General features: G+C 33.2%; 2 protein-coding genes across 9 annotated transcripts; both read left to right on the top strand.

Moving 5' to 3' along the window:
- LOC147405327 (uncharacterized) lies at window positions 1-6,282 on the top strand. Of its 7 annotated transcripts, none has more exons than XR_015175898.1 (4): window positions 1-473; window positions 3,031-3,906; window positions 4,084-4,203; window positions 5,936-6,282. XR_015175898.1 is itself a non-coding variant. In XM_086433060.1 (3 exons), exons 1-3 carry the CDS (start codon window positions 78-80, stop codon window positions 4,102-4,104), a joined length of 1,293 nt encoding a protein of 430 aa, XP_086289186.1. In that variant the 5' UTR covers window positions 1-77; the 3' UTR covers window positions 4,105-4,204. The 7 variants fall into 7 exon arrangements, 4 of the variants coding, with proteins under 4 accessions (XP_086289186.1, XP_086289187.1, XP_086289183.1 ...); XR_015175899.1 differs by having other exon boundaries at window positions 4,080-4,203; XR_015175897.1 differs by having other exon boundaries at window positions 2-473; window positions 3,031-3,965.
- Window positions 6,283-6,425: 143 nt separating this feature from the next.
- LOC147405326 (Histone superfamily protein) lies at window positions 6,426-13,494 on the top strand. 2 transcript variants are annotated; one of them, XM_086433063.1, is made up of 5 exons: window positions 6,426-9,608; window positions 9,688-9,759; window positions 11,309-11,389; window positions 12,410-12,583; window positions 12,936-13,494. In XM_086433063.1, the coding sequence occupies exons 1-4, from the start codon at window positions 9,446-9,448 to the stop codon at window positions 12,550-12,552; spliced, it is 459 nt and encodes a 152-aa protein (XP_086289189.1). In that variant the 5' UTR covers window positions 6,426-9,445; the 3' UTR covers window positions 12,553-12,583; window positions 12,936-13,494. The 2 variants fall into 2 exon arrangements, with proteins under 2 accessions (XP_086289189.1, XP_086289188.1); XM_086433062.1 differs by having other exon boundaries at window positions 12,410-12,576; window positions 12,936-13,491.
- The last annotated feature ends 13,941 nt before the right edge of the window (window positions 13,495-27,435 follow it).

Here is a 27,435-nt window from a genome sequence, read left to right as displayed (position 1 = left end):
CAATAGGGCGGTGGTCGTCTAGTTCAAAATCCCCTCCCGAGTGCGACTGCGACCCATTACACCAAATCTCACGAGCCATGGACGACAGTTTTAGGGTTCGAGTGGATAAGATATTCGGTTCTCTCGCTCCATCTTCGTCCCCATCTCTCCATTCTTTGTGGTCTCTTACCGACGATGAGGTGGAGAAGAGAGAGTGGAATCGAGAGAGAGACAGTCCCGACCGAGAAGAAAACCCTAGTTCTTCGACTTTCGATGGATTCTTCTCCAACAAGCAAAAGATTTCTGAAAATAGATCTGGAAATCTCCTCAAAGATCTCGAAAATCGCAGCGAAGATCTCAGTGATGACGATGACAATGGAGATGATGAGCAAGTCCGTTGTTCTTCGAGACGATCCTTTAATCTCGATGGAGACGAGAAAGACGAGTGGGAGATTAGATCTTCGATTGGCTTGGATTGTACTCTAGATAATGAGGTTTTAATTATTCTTCTAATTTGTTCTGATATTGTGCGTAATTTTATTATTCAATCCATTTGATTCTCTTTTGTAAGGTCGTAAAAAATTGAAGAAATTAACAATTCCAAGCCCTATATACTTTTTAATTAAAAAAAAAATAAAAAATAACAGACTTGAATTAGAATATAATTTAAGTTAATTTCATGCAGATATCCACGTTTAGAGTCGAATAACAAATAGATCAATTTTTTGTTTCCTATAAGATTCACAGTATTTTGAGCCGAATGTGATCGGCTTTATTGAAAAAATTGCATAAAATTATTCTCTGAATGAATTGAGCTGAAGAATATTGGAAAATATTACCTCAAAATACTCTGTAATGGCTTGGTCAGATGAAGTCCTAGAGAATCTTGGTCCTGGTCTCAATCATAAGCCGATGATATTTGGTGGTTCAGATTGGAGACCCACTTGGACGTTAGGTTCAAATACTAGTCGAGGTGAAACGCTAGTCTCAACTATATATTAAGACTGTGGTACCTGGTTAAGTGTTCTTGACTGGATCACTTTTACAAGCTTGAGAGGCTTAAAATATTATTTATTATGAATTAGTATTCATCTTTAACAGATTATCTCAGTGGTAGTGCCAGGTTTATGTAACAGATCCCACTTGTAACTCTATTGTTATGTCTTGAAATAAGAGTAAAATGCTACATTAGTGAAAATTAGGGCTGCAAGCTGGGTGGGCTGGCCCAAACTCAACCCAGGCTCAACCCGATTGATGGGCGAGCCTGGGTTGGAATAACTCAACCCGACCTCAGGAAAAAAAAAAGGTTACTGGGGCAACTAACCATGGTATTTATGTGATTGCTTAAAGAAATTGGGGATTTATGAAAGGAACTTATTGAAGAGGTTATGGTATTTTTGGGAGGAGGTGATTGTATGTCATTAATTGCTTGATTCATCTTCCGGTGAGATGAATTTTGAAGATTTAGTGTGTTGTTAATCTTCAATTCATTGGATAGTAGCTGATTTAAATGTTTGGCTGCCCTCATATTGGTAGGCCTCCTGTTGGAACTTGGTCATAGGTGGTGAAAGGAACTTGAATGACTTATTCTTACTATTTAGGGGAAGGGTTGTTTTTCAGTTTTGGGTTTGATAGAATAACATTCAAATCAATCTACGTAGAACCATGGCTTTTTATTTTGGAGACGAAATTAATGTGATGCGAGCCAAGAGATATACAGTTCATCACATGGTACTCATTAGAATTCAAGCATAGAGAGAAGATGAAGAATTTTATTCATTTTTAGATTGAAATCTTTTGATTGCTTGATCTATGGGCAGAAGGCATGCAATCTTAGTTGCACATGTGTTGGTTCTATAGGCTTCTAGGCTCATACTTCAATTTGGGCGGGGATTGTTTGCACCCATTCTTGGTTCTCAATAAATCGTGAGATTTATAGGTTGAAATTCAAGTATGATATTTTGGCAAAGCTGAAGTCCTTCCCTTCTTTAAATTCTTAAGATTTCAAAGGTTCTCGTCTTGGGGATTCTCACTGTTGAGGGAGATTAGAGCAATGTTGTCAGTTGGGTACCCAGGAAGAGGATAGATTATTGGAGTTCTTCTCATGTAATTAGATTGCTTTGTGACTAGATTTATCCCAATTACCATTGCCACCTAGTTTTTGTGTTTCCGAAATTGCAAATGAGAACGAATGTGCTAGCTAAAGGGAGTCCTTGGGGATGTGCTATATTCTGACAATGAGTTACTGCTCTGATCCTCAACAATTTTTATTTATTTATTTTTGATAAGTAAAAGAAAAAAAACAAATTTCTTTCCTCTTGTATTAAATACTTTCCTTTATTTGAATTTTTTTCTCATTATTAGTAAGAAAATGGTTGAGATATGAAAGTAGTAATATTCATATATATCTTTTAGATTCATCAAGGTTTTCTGGCAAGTTTGGGGTTTTTAGAGGAGAAAAACACGTAATGGTGCTTTTTTCAAGGTAAAGATCAGAGATCAACCCAAATTTTTTCTCGGAAGGGAGTGGAAGAAGTTGGTTGCTTCAACTCTTAATGCAAAATATTCTAGTTTCTGATATTTATTTATTTTTGCATTGCTTTGTGTATTGGAGACCTCATTGCATATGCTTGAATAACCCTTCCTTTCTTTGATCAGGGGTTTGTGAGAAGCAAAGTTCTTGTCCATGATATAATGATGTTTGGGATGGAAATCATGTTTTTATTCTGCGTGTAGTTCTCTTTTATTTTCCGGATTGATTAGAAAAAGAAAAGCATGAGGAAGAGATGAGGTTTATTTGAAAAGGAGACCCTTAAGTTTTGAAGGTTTTTATTTTTATTTTTTATAAGCTTTGAGTTTCATGATCTCTATTTTACCTTACATGTTCTGTACTATTTATTCATTTATTCATCTTCTGGGGGTTCTACAGAAACATTTCTAAAGATTAGTACTTTTTACGTCAAACTTGTCATGCTTTCTCATATATTTTACATTATGATATGCTCTGGAGCTCAAATTTTTAATATCCATTATCTGTCTGGACATCTGCAGGAAGAGGAGGATGAATATGACAAAGTGGCAGTTGGCAAGGAAAATGCTGATGACAGGATGTATATGAAGGATATTACCGATTATGGACCATACTTGGATTCTGAAAATGTTCTTCCCCATTCATTTCAGGACCGAACTAGGGATCCACGTGCCAATTACTTAGCTGCAAGACTCAGGCTAAGGGAAGATGAAGCTTCTGGAAGTTTTGATTCTTTTCCAGCTTCTGTTAATGCAGTGCCAGCTGCTGTGGACACTCAAGAAATTGAAAATGGTGGCAACTTGAAATCTATATTGAAAAGGAAGGAAAGTAAGACTGATTCTAAGTCGCAAAAACGTGTCAGATTCGATCCTGGATTGAAAGACAACCCTGAATCCCATGATTCTGAGATAATCACAAGTTCAATGGCAGCAACTACAGTTTCAGAAGACGCTTCTTTGTCTCCACACGATGGTCCTGGAGTTCCGGATTATATACGGAATCCATCCAAGTATACACGATATAGTTTTGATTCATTGAGTGATGTTGATGAAGAATCTAACCGACAAACTTACCTGGACTTCCTTAATATGGTGAAGAGGTCAGACCCAGTGGAGTCTTGGGTGGAAGGCACTTCTGCTGATCTTCCAAAATCATTAACTTTTACTCCTAAAAAGAAGGCCGGGGATTCTACAACGATGAAAAACAGCTCTGAAATGAAGCAAAAACTTGAAGATGCTTCCAAGGAGTCATCACGGCGGCCCGGCTTTCCCATCAGCATTGCAGCTGGAGAAGCCCAAGAAAGTGAAGCCTGTGCAATGGAGGAAGATGAGCCAGAAACAACCATAGAAGATAGAAGCGGTAGTTTGCGGAAACCAGGTCGTCAGTATCGGTTGAAGGTTAGTTCACCTGACTCCGATTCTTGATGGGTTCCTGACGTTTTGGCAAACCCATGATGGTACGTGCTATATCCCGTGTTTAATGGAATTTCATCGTCATGTATTAGTTCACTTGGTTTTTGTTTTAAAATCAAGGTAGCCGGGCTAATTCACGACATTCAATTCCTGTGAAGACAGATTTTCACATGTGACAGCTGAGGTGGCAGAACGAGAGGTCAACCTTACTCCCTCTATACAAAGTTTCTGCCTAATTGATTCAGTTTGCAAGAGCTGGGAGAGGTACTCTTTTGACTAAAGGTATTTAAAACTAGAGTCGGGTTTCTTTGCTTAGTGAAGAAACTAGATTGAGCATTAAACATCAGATTCATAGCTTTGCTAGGTGTTTCGACACCTATAACAACAAAAACTAAATTATAGTAGACTTGAATTGTAGCCAATTATCCCCATTGGTTCTATCCCTAATTTATGACTAGATCATGAAACAGATAATGGAGACAAGTTTGAGAATTGAAGTGTCTGTTATTTATTGGGGAAAAGTGATGTACACTAGTGTTTTATGTGCACAAGGGTGCTATCTGTGTGACCATTCAAATGATTGTCTATCAGAAGGGCTTCCTATGACTCCCCCACTGACAGTCCAGGATACATTATGCAGTTGTTTGTATGTAGTTCACTTTACCATCCAAATTCATCAAAAAAACCTTGGTGTTTTTGTTGTTGTGGTGATATTACTGAAGTTCGTGTTTGACATGTTAGAGGCTTAGTAGTTATTTTTCACCTTTGAATTTCAATTTTAAGTTCGGGAGGTATGTGGAAGTTCAGCACCCGTCCATTTTCAAAACCTTGGATCAAGCTCAAAAGAAATTATTTTTTGACTTTTATTTTTTTGAATATGAGTTTTTCAAAGAAACTTAAGAGGGCTGTGGTGTTGGATTTCTGATGTGGTAATCCATTCGAGTAAAACGACCCTTAGTAAGGCTTAAAATCCTTACAAAGTTTGGCAAGGAAAATGTTTCTCTTGAGAAGTTGACACCTAGTTAGCCAACATTCATATTTCACAATTGTTGATCATTGGTTATGGGGGGTGAAACAAACAGTAACGAAGCCTTATCCTAAATATTTGGGGTTGGTTAAAGGAAACCTATTATTCCACTCCAATGTTTAGAATCACATCATTTGTTATACAAAGTGAGTTCATATCTGCTTTCATGATCTTCATCTATATTCATCACTCGTTCTTTTTGGATCTTAAACTTGAATATTTCATTAAACTGGGATTGTAACCATCCTTTGTTGAAGATGCCCAGATTTTATCAGTCAATGTTCTCTTAGTTTATTTTCTTCTATTGGAGCTATTCTTTGCTTTTCGTGAATTTGCCAATTCTCTCTTTCCTCGTCAACCTTCTTATCATCTTTCTCTCAACTATGCTCACTTTATTTACATGAAGCTTCTTGACCATCCAACATTAATTTCTATAAAGCTTAGTTAGTCTTTTGGCTATTTTAATTTGATTGGTATGCATATGTCACGGGCACTTCATAAACTTTCTTATAATTATTTTTATTATTTAATTGTTTTGGAGCATACACTGGTGTACAATAGATCAAGTATGTATTGTTAATTTCTATTTATTTTTTAATATATATTTTCTATTTATAGAACACTTTATGTTACAATGATATGTTTTATATTAAAGAAAATGTCACTAAATATTAATTGTATATATCAGCAAGAAAGATATGATACACTGCAAATCATTTGCAAAAATGTTAAAAAAAAAAAAAAAAAAAAAAATCTGAAATACATTTAACAGGTATCGAAAGACATGATACTTGACATCTATTTTTTCTTTTGGGGTCTTTTCAAAGCTAACAAACTCAGCATCTCCACTTCTCTCTTCTAGCCATGAAAACGAGTTCCTAATCGCAGAAAATTCTACTGATTCCAAAGTGGAGCTCTGCAAAAAATTCATCGATGATTTGATATGATTCTCTCTCTCTCTCTCTGTGGTGTTAACTTGCAATGCAGGAAAAAAGGGTGGGTATCAAAGCTTTGGATGTTCTCACACATGGGATGACTGCCAGGACCTGTTCTTCAATTCCCTTGCCGTATGCCATAATCCATTCATATGTTGAGGCTTATCACCCAGATATCAGAAATGCATGAAATGCCATGAACAACGATCCCTGAAGAAGAAAACCAAATCAAGAATGAAATCTTTGTTGAAAAAATGATATAATTCTTTACCATACAAAAACCATGCCAGAATGGTGGGGTTTATATACAAAATAAAATCACGGAGAACTGGATAGAATAGATTGAGCAAAGATATGATACTTAATGCCATTAGATTTTTTGTTTAGTTTTTACTACTAGTCAAATCTTCGTTGTTTGTGTTAAATACGCATTACACAAGATTTACGGTAGATCGAACAAAGATATATAAGAGTCACCCCGATTGACCTATGCCCCTATCACAGAACCGTAGATCATTTGCCTTGAGAAACACAAGGAAAAGATTTGTGGTTCTGCATATCCTGAGGCAGATGATCTATGGTTTTGTGATGGGCGTGTATGGGGTAGGGGGTGCGGCGGTGGGCGTCTGAAAATCATTATTCAAGATGTTATATTTAATATCAAAAGATTTTCTTTAGATTTCTATAATTACTCAAATCTTTCCTTTTTCATAACCTTTTGGATAAGAGAGGTTACTTGGATTTTCTATCATATCTAAGGGGGGCAATCTTAACACGGCACCAAGCTAGTGGATTTGGGATCAAACCTAATTGGATTTGGGTCATGATAGTGTTAACCCGTCTAATATGATTATTAAATGGGTTATATTTGGGATAGGGCCATCAACCTATTTTGACACATTTGATTATTTTGTCATTAACGTGTAGTTTTAATTAAATACATCAACAATTATTTATGTTACTCTTTTCTTTTTACAAGAATTAAAAAAAAAAAAATTAATTATATATTTTATTTTTATAATTATATAAATATAGACAATGTTTTAAGATATTTTTCAAATAATTAATATTTAAGTTTTTAGTTTGGGAGAAAAAAAATACTTTCTTTAGTTATTTATTTATATTTATATTTTTTAAATCTGTTTTTTCATTGACATCTAGAGGCATGTATTGTTGGATTCCTAAGATGGTGATCCATGCGGGTAAGGCTAGTATGTCTATGTGATAATAATAATAATAATAATGACCCTCATTATTTACTTAGTCAATAATAATAATAATAATGAAAAACATGCTAAATTAGTAAGGGTAGTTTTCTGACCACATCACCTTATGGTATCCAAAAACATGATTTGATGCCACATATTTGTAAAGGACAAAATTATATGAAGTTTGAAAAAAAAAAATCAAAAGAAAGTTATACTTACTAGTGAACTTGGTTTATGGTTGTGTGACATTATTTGTAGTTATGGTGTTGAAATGTAACTTTTTTTTTCAATAAATATTAGAATTTTATCAAATAGGTTATATATGGGTTGGGTCAGGTATATATATATATTTATAAATGGATTGGATTTGGGATTGGTAAATTTTCATAATACCCTTACCTCAACATGACTTGACCCGACCCATTGCCACCTCTAGTCATATCTCCTCCTGTACAAATGATGCAGACTACAATGAGTCATCTAGGTAACGTTCATGTAGAAGAAGAGATTGAGATCAACTAGGGTTACCCTATTTGTTATTGGGTATTGAATTGTGAAGTGGTTTGATATTAGTTCGAATCAAACCAATTCATGGTATGGTTCTCATCAGTGTCGTAATTTTTTATATACCTGACCCCATGTTGATAATATTTTAGATAAGTCCCTTAAACTTTCAAGCAAATGGCATGCCCCCATTTACCTTTATTACTTTTTTATTTTTTTTAAATCTATGTTATGTGTTCGCTTAGTTCGAACTAGGGTTTGTGATTAGTCACTTTTGAACGAATCTGATCAGGGGTGAAGCTAGGATTTTCTTGTAGTGGGGGCAAAGTATAGTCAATGGTAAGGTTGAAGAGCTTGAAGTCGAATGATTTTACCGAGAAAATTCAAAGGCTTTTGATTAGAGTTTGAAGAAAAAAGTATTTAAGTCATTTTCAATTAGTCTATGAGAGAAGGCCCAAGTCAAGGGGTAATGTCATCTTCAAAAAATGGAGCGCGGGGGCAAAAATTGGAGTGAGGTGAATGAGTGGGGGCAATGTCACAAGTTAAACATAAGGGTGGTGGGAAGATTGAGTGGGACTAGCTCAGCCCTGAACCTGATTCATTGAGGTAGTTCATAAGCCATTGACCTTTGTTTTTATCTATGTTACCTGGTTTGCTCGGTTCGAATAAGGGTTCGTAGTCTCACTTTTGAATGAACCTGATTCGGTGAGGATATTTAAGTTATTTATGTTAATTTCATAGAAGAGGACTTAAGTCAAGAGGGCATCTCATCAATTTGAAAATAAAGGGGAATATCTTTAGTATTGACCAAATCTTGGGATTTTAAATATGATGGTTCTCTCTAATATTTGATCAAACTGCGGAGGTGTCTCTAAAATTCATCGAAACATGGGATTCATTACATTCGTTAATCATAATCGATAAATGGTGATTTTGATTTTTTTTTTTTTTTTTTTTTTTTTGAGTCGTGCTGGAATGACCTCAGCTGAGGACAATTTGACATGGTGGCATGTACATGTTTGTAGATGTGTTTTACTTGTATCTCAAAGTAAATGCATCTATGGGCATGTTGTCATTATGTCAATATACCCCCGTGTGTCCCCTAGTGAGGTTACTCCAACATTGAATTTTTTTTTTATTAAATTTTTTTTTATTATAACAGTTATAAAATTAATCAAACCCTCCCCGCGCGCCCACCCCAACCCCACCCACCCACACGTACGTGCGCGCACACACACATTTTGCTCAATATAGGAGATGGCCCTTGTGTTTTCAAATTGATTACATGCCTCCTGGACCTACATCCTTTTTTATAGACTAATGAAAATGATGTAAATGCCCTCTCCTTCAACTTTAAGAAGAAGACTATTTTTTCTCTTCAAAATCAATTATCTTCAACTTCTTGAGTAAAATTTACTTTTAATTTGACAAATTGACGAATTAATTAACGATCTCTCAATTAATCATGAAATATGATAACATTTTTACCCTTCTCCCCCAAAATTTCAATTTTTTAACATTCAAACACTAAGAAGAAAGGATTTAGAAAGAGGTTATAGATGATAGGTTTTGATAAGAAATCCAATAAAATATTTTCTATAATCTTCGAAAATTTGTGGAATTTATTACGAATTTTTCTCAAATTTATCCGAATTAACTGAATCTGAATTTTGTTATTATGATCGAGTGCATTTAAATCATTTTTATTAGTCTCTCAGAAAAGAGAGAGGTCATTCAAGGGGTATGTTATCAGTTCCAAAATACAAGGGTCTCTCAAATATTCACAAAAATTCAGAGGGGTACGTTTAAATCAACCTAAATTTTTTAGCGCCAAAGAAGAGTGATGAGTCATGAGAGGGCTGGGCGGACTGAGTGAAAATAAGAAGAAACACAAATTAATGGATGGAAGAGGAGACGAAAGCGATTTTGAGAGAGAAGATGGAGACGACGCAGAGACAGAGCTTTTAAGGGATCGATTCCGCCTTTCCGCCATCTCAATCGCTGAATCCGAAGGTTCGATTCGTCTCCCGCACTTTATCTGATTTTTTTTTTCTAAATATTTTTCAATTTTTTTTTTTGTTTAATTGGGCAGCGAAGAGAAACAAAATGGAGATCTCTCAACCAGTCATGGCTTGTATTGCAGATCTAGCTTTCAAATTTACAGGTTAAAATCCGCCCTTTTAATTCTACTTTTCAACTGTTTCTAACGAACCTAATTAGCGTCTGTTTCGGAATCAAATTTCTCATTCGCCAAAACCCAATACCCAATTTGAAGAAAATCAGGTTTTTTTAAGTAAAATTTGAATTTTTCAGAAATATGGGAGCCAGAATCAGTTAGGTTTATTGAACATTAATCCGAATACCAGAACGAACCCAAACAACATGATCAAATAAGAAGTTTAACCTACAAACTACAACGTCAATGTCTTCTGTTAAGCTTACAAACTGGGACTTGAGTGATGTTGGGTTCAAAGAATCTTCAAGTATAGCACCTGTTATGGTCTTTGAATCACTATTGATTTTTTATCCGTAGATTAAGAGTCAGATGTCTTTTTCAGGATTATCGACTTTATTGAGTTATTGTTTCATGTCAAGTTTAGAAACTCTTCATTGCAATGTGAGCGATGGAGAAAAAGTTATGACCACATCGAAGATATTTGATAACAAATTTGGCTTAATATGATGGGTTAGTCTTTTTGTGTTGTTGTTTTTTTTTTTTTTTTGGACTTACAAGCCTCTCACTAAATTCCTTCAATTATTGGTTCAATCCGCTCAAAGAATCCATTTTTACGGGTAAAGGGTTCCATTTGTGGCTGGTTCAATACCTTCAAAAATCCTTCTTGTAGTATTCAAATATCACAAGGAACCCCTTTTTGGGCAGCATGCATAGAATCAAAGATCTTCATGATGACTTTACAAGAACATGTATACTAAAGTGGTAGCTGGTTTGAGAATGGTTGGTGATATTATTGCAATGCAACTTTGAGGTCGTGGGTTCATGTCCAGCTTGTACCTATATTTATTTTTTATTTTTATAAAAAGTCGGTGGTGAAATAAGGAGTTTATAATTACAATGGACCCTAAATCGGTATCTTTTTATGGATTAATTTTGGCTGGATTAACTGCCTATATTCAAGGAGATGTCCTTGATAATGTGTTATTTGCAGATGATGTAGTGTTGGTCATGCTAGTAAACACAAAACTAAGACTTAAAAACCAAGGGTTTTAATGCAAGACTAGGAAAAAATATATGTAGTGATGTAGTGCAACTTTATTATATACATTCATGGGGATGAGTGGAGATATGTTTTTGGAGTATTATGTGACCAATTTGTACCAATCAAAATAAAACTAAAATTTTACTTGATAACAATAGGACCAACTACGCTTTATAGAGCGGATTGTCATGAAGTCAAAAAACTAAAATTTTGGATCATGTTGCTCTCCTCAATGTATGGGAAAAGGCCTATATGACGATGGATCAACTTCCTTTGTAACTGAATTCTAACATTTAGTTCCTTCCAACCTCTAAAAACCAGCCTACTCTTTTGTTTTTGGTACTGCTTGGTAGTGCCCTACACTAGTATAATTTTTTTAATTAGTATTTGTAAGAATCATATGGTGGGGTCCTGTTTTCATGTGTCCTAGTTTTCTTGTTTGTTGTTGTGCATAGCGAGCTTAACTAATAAAATGGTTACTATGAGGAAAAGCAGAACAGTTGGCAAAGGACCTTGAGCTATTTGCACAGCATGCAGGTCGCAAGTCAGTAAACATGGAGGATGTTATACTTTCTGGTAAGTGTATAAGCCATTTGAATTTACAATGATGTTTCACAAAAATCCTTTGTTGTTGAATGTATTTCCCTTGTTGGCTAATTATTTGTCACACCCTGATCATCGATCCGATTTTAGTTGTTTTATTTAGTTTTAAGATTGTGATGTTTCTTTAACTAGAATAAATACGTCCATTAGTTGCCAATTATAGTTGATTAATTACCATAATTATAGAAGTAATGCTAAGTCAAAGTGGGAGGATGGGAAGAAGGCATTGTCACTTGTTCAGGCCAGACAAGTGGCTTGCATGATGGGTCCCAGTTGGATGATCACATATGCAAAATATTATATTGATTGAATGATCCTAGTAAATTAAATGCATATAGTTCTTTGGACCATGGTAACCAAGTTCGGATTCGGCAATTATTGGGCGGTGGGTCAGTTAATTCTTATAATTCCAGCAAAGTTTCGAAAGAAAATAGGGAAAATTGTGGGGATTATACAAATCATCTTCTTCTTACCCATCATCTTCAAACTCCCTAAACCCCTATGTTGTTCTTTAGTTTTGAAGGTTGAAGAAGATAAAATGTCAAGGTTGAAGGGTAGTAAAAAAAATTTAACCTACACGACGATTAATCCGCTGGTTCTTTGTTTGCAAATTTTTGAAATCCGCTGGTCCTTTGTTTGCGAATTTTTGAAAAAAAAAATATGGAGAATTTTGTGCAGTGATTTGGTTTGGACTGCCCATATTCTTGTCTCAAACTGCCCAAAAGTTGGATTCAAAGTTGATGGATCCAAGTGGATCAATTTTAACTTGGTGGATCCTCAAAGTTGGATTCACTGAACGGCAATCCTAGCATTGACCCCCTTTCATGTATGCCATGTCTATTGCATTGGGGAAACAACTTTTGTCATCCTTGTTCGTGCTCTACTTTTCATCTTGTATATTGTTCTAGAAGCAAAAGCCCCAACTATTATTCCTCAAATTGTGTTCTCTTTCAAACTTAGTGGTAGCATAAGTTTTCTTCAATATGGTCTCAGCACATAGGAACGACCATCTGGCTACATCATTGAGGTCCTTCTGCAATGAACTTAAGGGGAAAGAACCTCAAAGTGAGAGGAAGCGGAAGAAAGCTTCAAAGAAGGAAGACAAAGCTACATCCAGTGTACTTCATATCGACTGATATTTACCCCAATACACAAAATAGGTATAAGGTACATATAAAGATTGTGATATCTTTCTTTTTCTTATGCACATATCAAGTTTATTAATTAAGGGTTGGGATCTGTTGACTCTTGAGAAAACAAATGATCCTGACCGTGTAAACACAAAATTTAACGGCCAAGATTTATATGTATCTCCATTACACACATCTCGGAGGTACGATAAATCTCAACCCTTGGATTTTGTAGTTAAACGGTTGGGATCATGTGTTTTTTTCCATTAGTCATTCTTCATGAGTCACTGGATCCTGACCCATTAATTAATAAGATGGCAAGTGCACCTTATAGTTGATTACACTTGTTCTCATAATGGTTGGGTTCTGTTTTCTCGTTCTTTCATCAGGGGATGATTCAAACACATCTGATTTGGGCAGGACTCGTGAAACTTCCAGAGCCAATAGGTATAAATGTAAAAAAGTCTAATCAGATTTACGTTACATTTTCTAATTTAGGGTCTAGACAACGGTTCTCCTCAAATTGGTTCAATTTATGTACACTGCAAATAGATTAAATGTAATTCCATATTTAGACGTAAAAGAACAACAAAAGCTTCACATTCTATACAAATTGATTGATTCATATTTAGACCCAGTCAGTTTGATCTAACCATTGTAGTTGTTTAGACAAGGTATTGACCTGTGGGCCTCACTTGTATTCGTGCCAAGTATCTTCGTCTCTGTGTTTATGATCAACTTTTCTATTAATGATAGATTAAAATGGCATCTCTTGACATTGTTCATTCAAAGGCACATTCATGTTTCAACCGACAAGTCATTATTAATGGAATGAGATGGACAACTAGATATATTCTTGTTCTTGGGCAAGAAGTTGAAAATGGCCAGAAGTTTATTTATTTGTTTAATAACTAAATACTCTCCATAAATGCAATTAAGATATTAAAATATAATTAAAAAGAATAATATATCTAATTTAATTATCAATATGTCCAAAGAATCAATTTTAACGATAAATTTGCAATCACATTTTACTACTTTTGCTTCGAACACACATTATTGGAAGCAGAAGCCCACAGCAAAACTCAAACAGGACTAAAGTGGTCCACCTTTAAGAGGGAGTTCAGAGCATGGTTTTAAAACTCGTTTTGAGGTCTTGCCTTGTCCATGCATGAGACTGAATTGTCTCGGACTGGTCATCCGATTTATTTGAGTCGTCTCGGAAGAGATTTAAAGAAATGCCTTAGATTAGAACAAACCATGTCTTTGAGATGACTTACAACTAGGATGAGTTATCTTGGACGAGATTTAAAACCATGGTTCAGAGTTCCACAAGGAATAAAACATCATAAAATTTTAATAATCTCAGATGCCATACGATCTTTGGGCCTACTTGGGATGACTGTTTGGGCCCACCTCTTGGTGAACCTACATGCTACAAATTGGACTGATTGATGATTTCTATATGCTGACTTAAAATATAGTCACAAAATTCTCCGAATTTTTTCAAAAATTCATAAAATTATCCGATTAAATAGTTGAATTAATAAATTAGTTGTTGATTTATTGATGAATTGTACAATAGGATTAACAGTTCTAGTCTTCACCCTCAATATTTTATTTTCAACATTCAAATATCAAGAACGAGATATGAATTTTTTTTTGGTAAGAGACCAAAAGATATCATTTGTATAACCCCAGAAGTTTTCCCAATCGTTTTTATTAGAATTAACCAAATTGAAGCCCCATTGAATGTTTATCTAATCCAAACTTTGTTACTATGGTAAAAATAACTTTATAACATTTTAATAATCCTAAATTTGCCATACTATCTTTTGGTTTATGATTGAAGAAACACTTTCCTTAGTAAGATTTCCTTGGTAAGGTTTTGAAAATGAATGGCTATTGATCTCTCAAATTTCAAATTTAAAGGTGAAAAATAACATTATTTATTTTAAGTTGATAGGATTTTGTCGTTTTTGAATGCTACAAGGTGAGTTCAAGGACCCTTAGTAAGGTTTGAAATCTTACGCCCACCTCATGTTGATCTTACCTAATAAAAAAATTGGATTGATTGATGATATCTAATATGCTCTGATTAAACTACCACCAAAAGAAATGGATCAAATCGAATGGCTTGACATGACTGATGGAAAATGATTGAATCCAACTGCCATAACTACAACAGTATGGGAAGTTTCCTACTGACTCCGTTTGCTTATCTACTCTTGTCTGTTATTATAACATAAAAAATTAGATCCATTTTTTTTTTTAATGAATTGCTATTGCCACACCAACTTTTGATAATGCTAGGTAAATCACCGAAGATTTGTTTTTAGTTAACCGGGTATCCCTGTAGGCTGCATACTAGGCTTTTAACTAGATTTTGCCCAGTACATAAACCATGATCTTATCCAAGGACTAGTCTTAAGGCACATGCAACACCACCACATCACATGTAGGTAAAGTGAGGGTATGCTCTCACGGGTGGCCCTCAAGGAATTAATGCTCATATTCTCGGTATCGAAATTCCCATCGATGAAAAAAGAATTGCACATAATTGGAGTGGTGTTAGCAAATATTGGTGTGGTAATAGCAACTCTCATTTTTTTATATAGATATTGAGAGAGAGAGAGAGAGAGAGAGAGAGAGAGAGAGAGAGAAGATAAGGTTGGTTGGAGATGATGGCATTGAATCTCTTTTGTTTGGATTTTGTTGCGAAGGGGAAGGAAGAGCATAAGAGTTCCCATTTCCCAACCTTTTCCAGTTGTTGGACTCTCTCTCTCTCTCTCTTTCTTTCCTTTTTGCCTTTTTGTGTGGTGCATTATAATGAACATGAGCTTTTCAGCTGTTCCAATATTATAAAAATGCTCTTCTCTTGTCTTTGTAGTTTGTTCACATCCTCTACCCCACTTGCTTGGACTTCACTTTCCCTACAATATCCTCTCTCTCTCTCTCTGAAATCTGACCTTTAATCTAAAAGATAATTTAAATCTCATGTTAGGAAAAAAAAGGGTTAGAGAAGCAGATATTTGTTGTTGCCGAGCTGTATTAGTCCTTTTTAGGTGCTAATTGATCCACCACCTTCATATTCTTTTCATTACCTACCACTCAATTCCTCATCACATCTACTAAAAAAAAAAAAAAATCTAACTTTTCATCTAATATTAGTTGTTAATCTCTTGTCATAAAAATTGATTATAGGTTACCCATAAATTAAAAAAAGAAAAAAAGATTTGATGTGCTCATGTTCATTGCTACCCAATCATCCTTTTTACCATTTTCATAAAGGGTGAATTATCATTTCGTGAGTTGAAAATGAGTTATTTACGATTCGGGCTAACTGTTCTTTTTAATTACCAAAACATGAATGATCACGTTTTCATTAAAAAAAATTAAGATCAGTAATAAATTTGACGGTTTTAAAGTGACTATTTCCAATTCTCACTTTAAACCTACGAAACTATTTCCAATTCGTTGGCATTCACATTTTGATAATTAAAATGAACAATGAGCTAGAATCGTAAATTTGCCAAAAACTGATCACTTTTTCGTAAATATCCCTTTCATAAGTCCACATTGTGCAATTTATTAGCTCAATCCAGACTAGATCCAACCACTAATAATTGGGTTTGGTGCAATTTTCTAACCTAGACCATTTATTAGAGGTTGGGTCTGGATTATTTACAACCCTCTCAAGTTGTATAGCAAGTAGTTTTGTTCTTAAAATAGACTCTCTCTCTCCTCTTTATCACTTTTTCTTTCTTTTTATATTCTGAAAAAAGTGCAATTTATACTTTAAGTGTAACTGTGGTATTATTTGATTCTGCCAATGATCAATATTCAATAAGCTCCTTTGATCTCTCCTTATCACACACATCTTTTAACCTTTTAATCTCATCATAAGTGATTCTCTCATGTTGCAAAATCATTTGTTGTACTCTTATTTTTCCTCCTAAAATGCCACTTGTTCCTTCAAGGAATCAAAGGCAAGACCAGTCAATCTTTCTTCATAATTTTCTTGAGTGAGACCCCCCAAACCATGAGGTTTTGATCCCAATCAGAAGGCTAATTCCGATGGAAAGGTCCATCGAAAAAATAAAGTTTATAAAGTCTCCCTCGGGCATAGTAAGTCAAAACTCAATTACATTGACCCTTCGTTCCTTAGAACTCAACTCATATTACATTGATCCTCTTTGTTTTTATGAACTCAAGTCCTTATAGACTCTCGAGGTATCAGTGAATGCTTATGGATGGAAACTAGTCTTTCGATAAATTCTGGTCTAACTAGTTTTGTTTCTTCTTACTCCCCTATCAACTGATCAGGCAAGGCACCCAATCTTAGACGTCGGAATCTCTTCTTATCTAATATTCGAAGCAAGGACATGTTGATCAATCTTTATTCAGATTTTACATATCAATTTCAATTAGAATCTGACCACCCACTGACTCCCTGTTTCCTTTCGCTCGTGATCAAGCTACCCGACGCTTATCGACTGCTTAAATTATAAATTATATTTATATCCATTTCTCACGATTAACTTCGGGAAGTTATTTTCTATTTATTATTATATTTCTGATTTTCAGTTACCAACTATATGCAATTCTTTGGTGATTTATATAGGAATAATGGTTTTAAAACTCGTTTTGACGTCTTGGCTATAAATGAGATTGAATCATTTCAGATGAGTTTTTCGATACGTTTTAAATGTCTTGTTCAACAATGAGAAAAATGAACATGAGTTTTAAATCTCGTCTGATACATTGACTTGTCCTCCATCCGTCTTATTATGGGGCAATACATATATGACTCAAACGAGTTTTGAAATCATGATAGGAATTGGTATGGCATTAGTAATATTTGGTGTGGCAGTACTCTCTCTCTCTCTCTCTCTCTCTCTCTATATATGTACTTTTGTGAAGTAGGGCCTCTCAGAGAAAGCTGACCAATGTAATGGGTGAGACACTTGTATATACCAAATGTCAAAGTGGAGAGCTAACTATTGGTGGTAATGCTTCATTTACTAAGTACACCGCTGATGTTCAGCTTTTAGAAATCAGTACGTTTGCATGTGGATCCATGTGGATATATATAATATTTTAAACAGTCCAAAGGTACAATAACAAATAATTCTACCCTTGAAGATCAATCTCACAAAAATTTGATTTATTTAGACATATTTCTTTAAAATTTGACTTGAATTTGAGAAATCTTGATTGTCCACTTCAACCACTAATTTAAGATAATTTATATAATAATAATAATAATAAAAACTTATCTTGGTACACCGGTGTTTTTCTAATAACACATCAAACTTTACAGCTTAAGTAATTTGTTGGGATGTATATAATCATTCTTTGTTTTTATTTATTTATTATGGTACCCCATTTTTTAGTTTTGTACTAAAAAGATCATTGAGTCTTTCATTTTTCTCTTTCAAATGTTTTCTTTAAAAAGAAAAATCATTTCTTCACCTCCAAATATTCTCTTTAAAGGTACATAAAGAGAGGGTGTGTGTGCGCGTGTGTCATCAAAGAAATGGACTTCTGGAAGTACAATTAATGGAGGGTTGTTGAAATTTGAGATTTTTTTTTTATAGGATCTACTTTTGCTAAAAATAAAAAAATAAAAAAGTTTTTTTTGAATTATAAGATTTTTGAAATCAAATTAATCATTCAACTTTTCTTCCTCCCACTAATTCTCTCGCTCTCTCTAAAGGATTTCTCATGTTAAATTTTTCTAAGAAATTTTAGAAGATGATACAACGTAAAAAAAAAAAAAAAAAAAAACTATATTTGACAGTCCAAGACCGTCAAATTTCATAAAATTTGATGGATCAAAGTGTCAAATTTTTCATTGTCAATTTTTTTTTTTCGATAAACCAAAACTGTTAAATTAATGGAAGAGGAAATAAATTTGATGGCTTTAAGCTATCGAATTGAGGATCATAAAAAATTTCAATGGCCATAAGGCGTCAAAATTCATTTTCTAAAATATGCGGCCTTTGGCCAGTTGAATTTTTTTGTCAAAATTTTCAGTTTTCACATAGTGTGACTTATGTTTCTCTGTCTCTTTAGTTGCAATTAATCTATAATATATAACTTAATTAATTATGTGTTATAAGTAACCTTTGGTGTATAAATAGAAATATTTTAACTATTATAACAAGAGAAGGAGCAGTAAAAGTGGTTCAACTCCAAAATTTGAATCCCAAAAATGCTCCCACATTAACATATAAACTTAATATAATTAAGATTATTTCGATAAAAAATCAAGAAAATTGCAATCCCACATCCTTAAAACAACGTTGGTTAATTTTGAAAATTACAAATATATCTTATTTATTACGTAATCTTCAAAAATCCATTTAATTACAAAAATACCCTTCGATACTAACAAGATTTGAACCCAGGTCCTTTGTATTATTATCCAAAAACTTTACCAACTAAACTAGTTGATACCTGCATATAACCAATAATATTAGATTCTAATATATGATTAGATGATTAAAAATATTATTTTATATGAACCTCACATGCTGAAATATAAATAGGTTGTTAGTATATCTAGACTCATTAAAAATCCTTCTCAATGATCCATCATTTGGTAATCGAAACAAAAATTAAAAAAAAACATATAGGCTTTGACCTATGGAGTCAACAATTATAAAACACATTCATAATACATGATTGGAGATGAGATGACCTAAAAGGTGAAATTGGTCATTAACAAGTGTTAGGTAATTAAAATATTAACCTTTAAATTATTTAGATTTGGGTTTGGGTTTGGGACACGTGAGTGAAAAAGTAAATATGAAGGAATCTGAATCTCATCTCATCATATAATAATAAATAGATTTACTAGGAATAACTTATGATCACATCCCATGTTCCTTAGTTTTTTTTTTTTAAGTTTACTTGAACCGTTGTAATTGGTGTGTCAGTTGTGTTGCCTTCCCAACAATTGTCCCTTAAACCGGAATTTAAGCGTGAAACCCATGTGATGTCTAAGCATAGGTTTTACGTGAAAGTTTATAATAAGAGAGTTACTATTGCCACACCAACCTTTACTAACACCACACCATATGTGTGCAATTCTTTGATGATTTACCTAGGAATTGGCATGGTATTAGTAAAAGTTAGTGTGGCAATAGCAGCTCTCTATAATAAGGGCTAATGATTTCCAGACTCGTTTTTTTTCTTTTTTCCAATTGATGTGGTAAGGGTACAGAACCATAGATATTTTTTCCTTGTGTATCTCGAAGAAAATGATCTATGGTTCTGTGCCCTTGACACATTAGCTGGGTGAAAAAAATTGAGTTTGAAAATCATGACTCTTATAATAAAGAAAACGCTAATGATTTTCTTACTTGAAAATTTTCACTTGGTTGTTGTGGCAAGGGCACATAACCATTTATCGTTTTCCTCGTTTTTCCTGAATATAGTGATCTATGGTTTTGTGCCCTTACCATGTCAACTGCGTGCAAATCGAGTGAAAATTTTCGGAGTTAAAAATCATGACTTTAAAGAAAATTACAAAAATTGTTACCTGTTTTGTCGAAAAAAATGAAATCGATCATTAGCTTTTATATCTTAAAAATTGATCATATATCTAAGTTTGTAATTATATTTTAGAAAAAATAATCATGATGGAGATTATTCATAGATTTCACTTGGATATCTCTGAGGTTGGAATGACTCACCCAACTTATCTCGACTTTCAATGTGTTTTGAAACCAAGCTTACAAGATTTTGAGATTCTTCCAAAACTCTTATAATTTAAGAATGATCTCAAAGAAATTTAAGCAAATTTATTTGATTAATTACATTAAATCAAATAATTCTTGACTGATAAGATTACTTACGAACCAACACCTCATTGGGGACTTGAATTTATTTTATTTTATTTATTTAAACCATTCGATATCCTTGCCCTTAAAAGTTCTTATGGGACACTCAAATATATGGGTAACCTAAAGTTATTAGATTGGACAATTTTTAATAACGATTCATTGCCACTTATTTTGATCATTTTTTAAAAGAATAATTCTTATTAGGGGTGTCAATGGATATTCAAAACTTCGAATTCAAATTCAAAAAAATCGGATATTATCCAAAATTTTTGGATATCGGATTCGAATTTGGATAGTTTTATATATTCAAATCCTTATTGGATACAGATTCAGATATTAACATGATTCAGATATTAACATTTCGAATCCGATTCGAAATAATATAATATAATACACATTATTTTATTTATTTATTATATAAATAATATAATATATAATAAGTTTTTTTAAATAATGAAAAATTAGTTAGATAAAGCAAAATTATTATTATTTTTTTAATATACAAATTGTTCGAATTCTAATCGGATATTAACTAATATCTGATAAGATAATTGGATTTTAATTCGGATAAAGTTTTAGAATATTCGTCGGATTCGAATTGAATATCAAATAAAATTTTTGGATTCAGATTCGAAACCAATAAACATCCATTGACAGTCCTAATTCTTACTCAATTTCACGTAAGGATGTACGATATGAGATACAATCTTGAGGTCACTCTAGCACAACTTTTTTTTATATATATGATTGTTGATTAATCAAATTAATTTTTAGTTTATTTATAACTCTATCAAGAAAATACCATAAGATGATTAAATTCCATCAATCGTACCACAATACATTTTTAGAAAAATAATATTAAAATGTTAATATTATTAAGAAAAACAAATTTCTTTCTATATTAATGAACTCTGTTTTAGGGACATTCTATGATCACACCAAAGTTTATTTGCACCAAATCAATCTTTTCAAATTATTCCACATAAAGATTGGTGTGTCAGAGTAAAAGTTGATGTGTTGATATAAGATTTCTTTTTTTCAAATTGGATTCTAATATAATGACGTCTTCACGTGTCGGTCGTTTATTTTATTTTATTTTCCAGAAACTCGCACCGCAATCGTTCTATCGCTGTCGATGCTCTTTCTTTTGTCGTGTACGCAACTGTCATACGAAGAGTTCTACCTCTCTCTCTCTAACTTGAGTTAGATATTTGCCACGTGGCAATCCTAGACACACCTAACAAACTTATTGTTTTTTTCTTTTTTGGATTCACATTTGTTATTTTATTGTTAAAGTGGACAACCAAAATTTTCAATAGTTTTAAGACATTTTAGTATTAAATAAATTAAGAGGATAACGATCTAAAGTGATACATTAATTAATTTAGAATAATGACTTTTTGACAAATGCCCCGTCACAAAGTTGTAGATCATTTGCATCGGGATACACAATGATACATTAATTAATTTAGAATAATGACTTTATGACATATGCCCCGTCACAAAGTTGTAGATCATTTGCATCGGGATACATAAAAAAAAAGATTTATGATTTTGTACATCTCAAGGCAAATGATCTACGATTCTGAGATGGGGGTGTATGTCAGAGGAAATCGTCAAATTATAACGATTTTTTATTTATTTATGTGTAATGATTTTTTAATGTCCGTTTGACACATTTCCTCATCAGAAAATCACAAATCATTTGTCTCGAAATACGTGTGGAGGGTATTTCTTGGATAAGTAACACGGGATAATCTCGAGGAATCGTAATCGAAGAACCAAATTGTATGATGAGCCAACTTATCATCCGACCAACATTAAAATCGATCTTCGAAGTTACATAATGCGGAGGTTGGAGTAAATCTCATAAAATCTGAGACGTTGGGTGTAACTGCTCTCACAATTAAGAGATTAGGTGTAATTACTCCTATAAAAATCAAGACGAATCGCTAAACAGATGCAACCACTTCGACAAGAATTACAGAGGAAATTCAGGAAGATCTGAGGACATAAAATTCTATAAAAATAAGGGAGTAACACATCAAAAAATATGAAAATCCTCTCTGAGAATATATTGTGGGATTGGCATTGAAAATTCTAATTTAGACGTCGAAGTGATTTTATTGCAAACTCTCCTGCAAACATCGAAAAATAGGAAGAATTAAATCAGGAAAGATCTCGAGATGGAGCTAGATTTTACCTCCACAATATGCATAATTATAAATTCTTTTTTTATATATCTTGAGACAAATGATCTACAATTGTACGACGTGTGTGTGTGATGAGGTGTCATATTATCGTAACTCTTTATTTATTTTTCTTTCTTATTGTTGGGCCAATTCTGGTGGCGCACAGTAGCTGATCCAAGTATGGTTGTCTGTCTGATAAATTATTAATTATTATTATTATTATTTTACACAAAATTTACGCAATTTTTAGATAAAGAACATTATTCACTACACGACAAGATTATCGACTTCCGTGATAAATTGCCCAAATTGTTAAGGCTCTGTAATCTGTCCGATAAAGTTTAGCCCTCCATTAAAACAACATCTTGGTTGATGAGACGTAGCCCTCCATTTTTTGTGAATATTTGAAATGCCCTTGTGTTTTCAAATTGAGGACATAGCCCTCGACTTTGACCTCATTCCAATGTACAAGACTAATCAAAACGCCTTAAGCTTCAACCTCTAAAGCTCTGAATTTTTATCCTCAAAACTAGGATCCTCAATCTCTTGATTTAATATTTTTCCTCTCATCTTCGACTCTAAGATTTGATTTAATTAGTGAACCATAGATTTGATTTAATAATAACTTAGGAGAAAAGTATATATATTTTTTTAATAAATCAAAGTTAGTCCAACCAATTTGACAAATTCTACCTCACGATTGTCTTCAATTTGATCATCAATTTTTAGGTTGAAGCTTAATGGGGAGGGATTCAACCTCACGATTGTCTTCATATATATATGGAGGAAAAAGGAAAACATTGAACAAATATAAATGACTCCATACCTCTTTTTTATTTATTTATGGATAAGTTGGTCTTGAGCGCACGACGTCAAAGCTGCTTTGCAATGTGTCAAACCAATTGGGTTATGGATAACTTAGCACAATCTTTAGGATTAGGACCCCATACATTTTCTAGTCGTTTTTATTGAAGTTAGAGCAACTCCAGCTGTGCTACATAAACCCATACCCATTTTAGTGGTTATGGGTAGCGATTATGGGTATGCACTCCAATCGTGCTACCCATAAATTGTTTAATAATTTTTTTAAATCAATTTAAATTCAAAACTTTCTGAAATTGACGTATTTTCAACACTACTTCCTAAAATTTTCCCTCTAAAAAAGATGGATAACAAAAATTTCAAAACCCAAAAAATGTTGAGGGATGGGTATTGCGTTGGAGACACTATTTTTTGACTCCATTGCCCAAAATAATAGTTGGAAGGGGATGGGTATTGCGTTAGAGTTGCTTTTACACACCAAAATTCAGCTTAATCAATGATTTGTATCCGTTACAAAATAAATAAGAATATTTAGAATGCGTACTAAAATTTGGCTTTAAACCTTGAGATATTTATGAAAATGTGATCAACTTTCGACAAATTTACTATTCCAGCCCACTGTTTGTTTTATTTACCGAAACAAAAGTGACAATTTCTCTTTTTAACCTACAAAATTATCACTTTAAAACCTCCAAATTCATTGCATGTTCATGTTTTGATAATTAAAATGAACAGTGAGCCTGAATTGCAAATTCATCAAAAATTGATCATGAAATAGTAATTTACCCTTAAACCTTTAGGGTGGTTGTATGTACAACTGAAAATCAATCAAAGACTAACATGTATTGTAGTTGGTTTTAGGCATTTTATGTCATATCTTTTCTCCTGAGCTGTCCATGTACTCTCATTATTGATGTACGCTGCATGTTAATTTGACCTTTTCTTAACAAAAGAAAATGCCAACTTTATGATTAAAGATTTTTTTGTGTGAACCACATACAAGTGCAAAAGAATGACTAATAGGGCTTTGATATGATGGATGTTTTCCAATTTATAGAGCTATGGTACACTTTATCTTTACTATTATTAATGTTAACCTGAATAAAAATCTTATTTGGTCATGAGTTTAAGATTTCAAAAAGAGTTTGACTAACCTTACTAAGTTAGTAAGAATTTCACCCTTACTAAGGGTCCTTGGCCTTAAGTTGTGGCATCCAAAATCATTATCTGATGTTTCAGAATTGTAGAGGACAAAATTCTATGAACTTTCGAAAAAGAGTTAATTTTCATAGTTGAATTTAATTTTAATTTTGGAAGATAGGTGGAAGTTCGGTAGCCATCCATTTTCAGAACCTTCGTTCAAGTCTCAAATAATTTTTTTTATTTTTTATTTGAGTTTTTCCATGAAATTTGAAGGGTTTTGGTATCGGATTGGCAATATGGTAAAAAAACTCTGAAGTAATGAGATTCTAATACAAATATTTGATGCAAGGAAAAATATGGTATATTCAAGTTTCGAGAGAGTTGGTATAGAAATTGAAAAACTTATAAAAGTAATTAGGCTTGTAATCATCATTAATAATAGTAAAAGAGTCATGTAGAACTGACCTAAGCGGGGGACACCTTGACGTGGTGGAGCACGTATGTCCGTAGATGCATTTTATTCATATCTCAGAGAAAATGCATCTACGGGCATGCACGCGTCACCACGTTAAGATATCCCCCATATGTCCCCCCACTGAATTCACTCCATCATTAATCATAGTAAAACTTTTTTATCTCTCATAGGTAGAAGTGGGTTTAGCTGAATTTTGTAAATCTTGTATTTCTTGATTGTTTTTCATTGTATATATTATGAGATCTAACTATCCAATGTCACAAATCTATCAAATTTTATTACTTTCTAGCCATAATATGCTCATTTTCTTTAGTATCAATAATAATTAAGAAGGGTAGAAATGTTTTTCAAATATCCCTTAAGCATCCAATTTTCATGCTTTCTACAAATAATTTAAAGTCATGATTTCCTGACTCGAAAAACAATATTCGGTTGGTATGGCGAGTGTACAGAACCATTGATCTTTTTCTTTGAGATACACAAGTAAAAAGTCTACGGTTCTGTGCACTTGCCACGGGAGTCGAGTACAAATACTCGAGTCATTTTATCATTAGTCAATAATTTAAGACCTGAAAATTTGACTCTAATTCCTATATCCATCAAATTGATTCAACTCAATTACTATTTATATTAATATATTTTAAAGATTTCAAATCTAAATTATAATTATTTCAATTGAGCAAAAAAAACATTAAGTACAACATGTTACTTGCCCTAATTGACACTAGTCAAAATTTTAGAGTTATATTACAATACATTTGCCAATGAATAATGTTGAAGTGACCTCAAGATTGTACTTCAAATTGCATGTCCTGACATGAAAGTGAGTAGGAAACATATATGCTTTTCATTGAGATACGAGTCAAAGGCATTTATAATTCCTATAAACTTTCACATCATGATGTGCAATATGAGGTACAATCTCTAGGTCACTCCAGCATGACTCTCTGACAATACTAAAATTTGATAATTATATGATGCAAGATAGGGTGATGGGGAAAGGGGTCTCTCTTTCTTGAAGGTTTTGTGTTTAATATGTTATTAAATTTTTTTAATATAATTAATTTATGATTAATGTTGGAGTGACTTCAGTGAGGGACACATGGAGGACATGCATTTTCTCCAAGATACGAGTAAAATGCATCTACGAACATACATGCGCCACCACTTCAAGGTGTACCCGTTAAGGTCACTCCAGAACAACTCTTAATTTATTACTATTATTTAGATGAGTTGGATACTTCATTAAAAAGATGTGGCTCTAAAAAGAATTAAATTGAAAAACTAGATTTGTTAAATAAATCCCAAATCTTTGACAAATTATCCAAATATGTCAAAGATATTATCAAGGTGTTCAAATATTGACAATTCGAATCTTCTTCATTTGGTGAGGTCTGGTTGGGTGTACCTAACTTGTCTCTATCGGAAACAAATTAAGATCACAGCCAATGCACATTTCCTCCATTAATGCTCAAAGTTCTAAATTTTGTTGTAATTTACGTGTAGTCCTTGATGTTTTAGTTAAAATAGGATGTACCCATATTTTTTAAATGATGACATACCCTTGATTGTGGTCTCCTGACAAAAACTAACAAGAATAACTTAAATGCCCTCATCCTTTACAATCTACCTAAAAATCCTTTATTCTTTCTACCCAAAAATCCATTTCCTTTATTATATTCTTTGGTAAGAGATTGGAGAATATAGATTGAAAGAGTCGTGATAATTTAACGCCCCATCACAAAATCGTAAATTGTTTATCTTGAAATACACAAGAAAAATATTTATAATTCTACTCACCTCGAGCCACATGATCTAGGGTTCTGTTGTGGGACATTAGGGTCCCCACAAATTGTTTTAAAAAAATAAACAAAATAAAAACAAAAAAATTGTAGATAAGGACATTAAAGTCATTTTTTTGGAGTATGATGAGTGTGGGGCGGGATGTCTAAATTACATCACATAATACTATTAGAATATGGGAATATTCCAATAAATATCAAATTTGAAAAAAGAAAAAGTGAAAAACCTCTGTACGCACGTGAAAAAGGTGTGCCTAACCCTTTAGATATGAAACCTACTACATATCAAGACAACACATGTAGAAACGAAGATATGGGTCCACCTAAGAAATATCACCAATCAAGTGGTCTAAAGTCAATTGTTTTGATCAGAGGATTGGGCTGATCTCTGATCTGCTATTTAAGATTAAAATGATTTGGGACAGCGACTCCGTCCATGTGCACAGTTGTAAGTTTAGCTGTCATCACTTTTATTAATTTAAATATAAAAAAAAGGTCTTGTAGTGGAGTATTGAATTCTAGGAGACAAGCTTATCTTTATATCTTATTAATTCATACATCTTTATATTTTATTAATGAATCTAATCATTACGTATACGGCA

Source organism: Akebia trifoliata, chromosome 3, assembly GCF_017979445.1.
Source record: "Akebia trifoliata isolate Shusen 1 chromosome 3, ASM1797944v1, whole genome shotgun sequence".
Taxonomy (NCBI): Eukaryota; Viridiplantae; Streptophyta; class Magnoliopsida; order Ranunculales; family Lardizabalaceae; genus Akebia; species Akebia trifoliata.
This window is presented reverse-complemented; position numbering and strand designations above follow the sequence as displayed.

What these genes read in the sequence shown, in the direction of transcription:
- LOC147405327 (XM_086433057.1), top strand. Translation starts at nt 78, where the DNA reads ATGGACGACAGTTTTAGGGTTCGAGTGGATAAGATATTCGGTTCTCTC. An exon ending in ATTGTACTCTAGATAATGAG is followed by an intron (nt 474 to 3,030) that starts GTTTTAATTATT and finishes GGACATCTGCAG; the next exon opens with GAAGAGGAGGATGAATATGA.
- LOC147405326 (XM_086433063.1), top strand. Translation starts at nt 9,446, where the DNA reads ATGAGAGGGCTGGGCGGACTGAGTGAAAATAAGAAGAAACACAAATTA. An exon ending in CTCAATCGCTGAATCCGAAG is followed by an intron (nt 9,609 to 9,687) that starts GTTCGATTCGTC and finishes TTAATTGGGCAG; the next exon opens with CGAAGAGAAACAAAATGGAG. An exon ending in GGAGGATGTTATACTTTCTG is followed by an intron (nt 11,390 to 12,409) that starts GTAAGTGTATAA and finishes ATATGGTCTCAG; the next exon opens with CACATAGGAACGACCATCTG.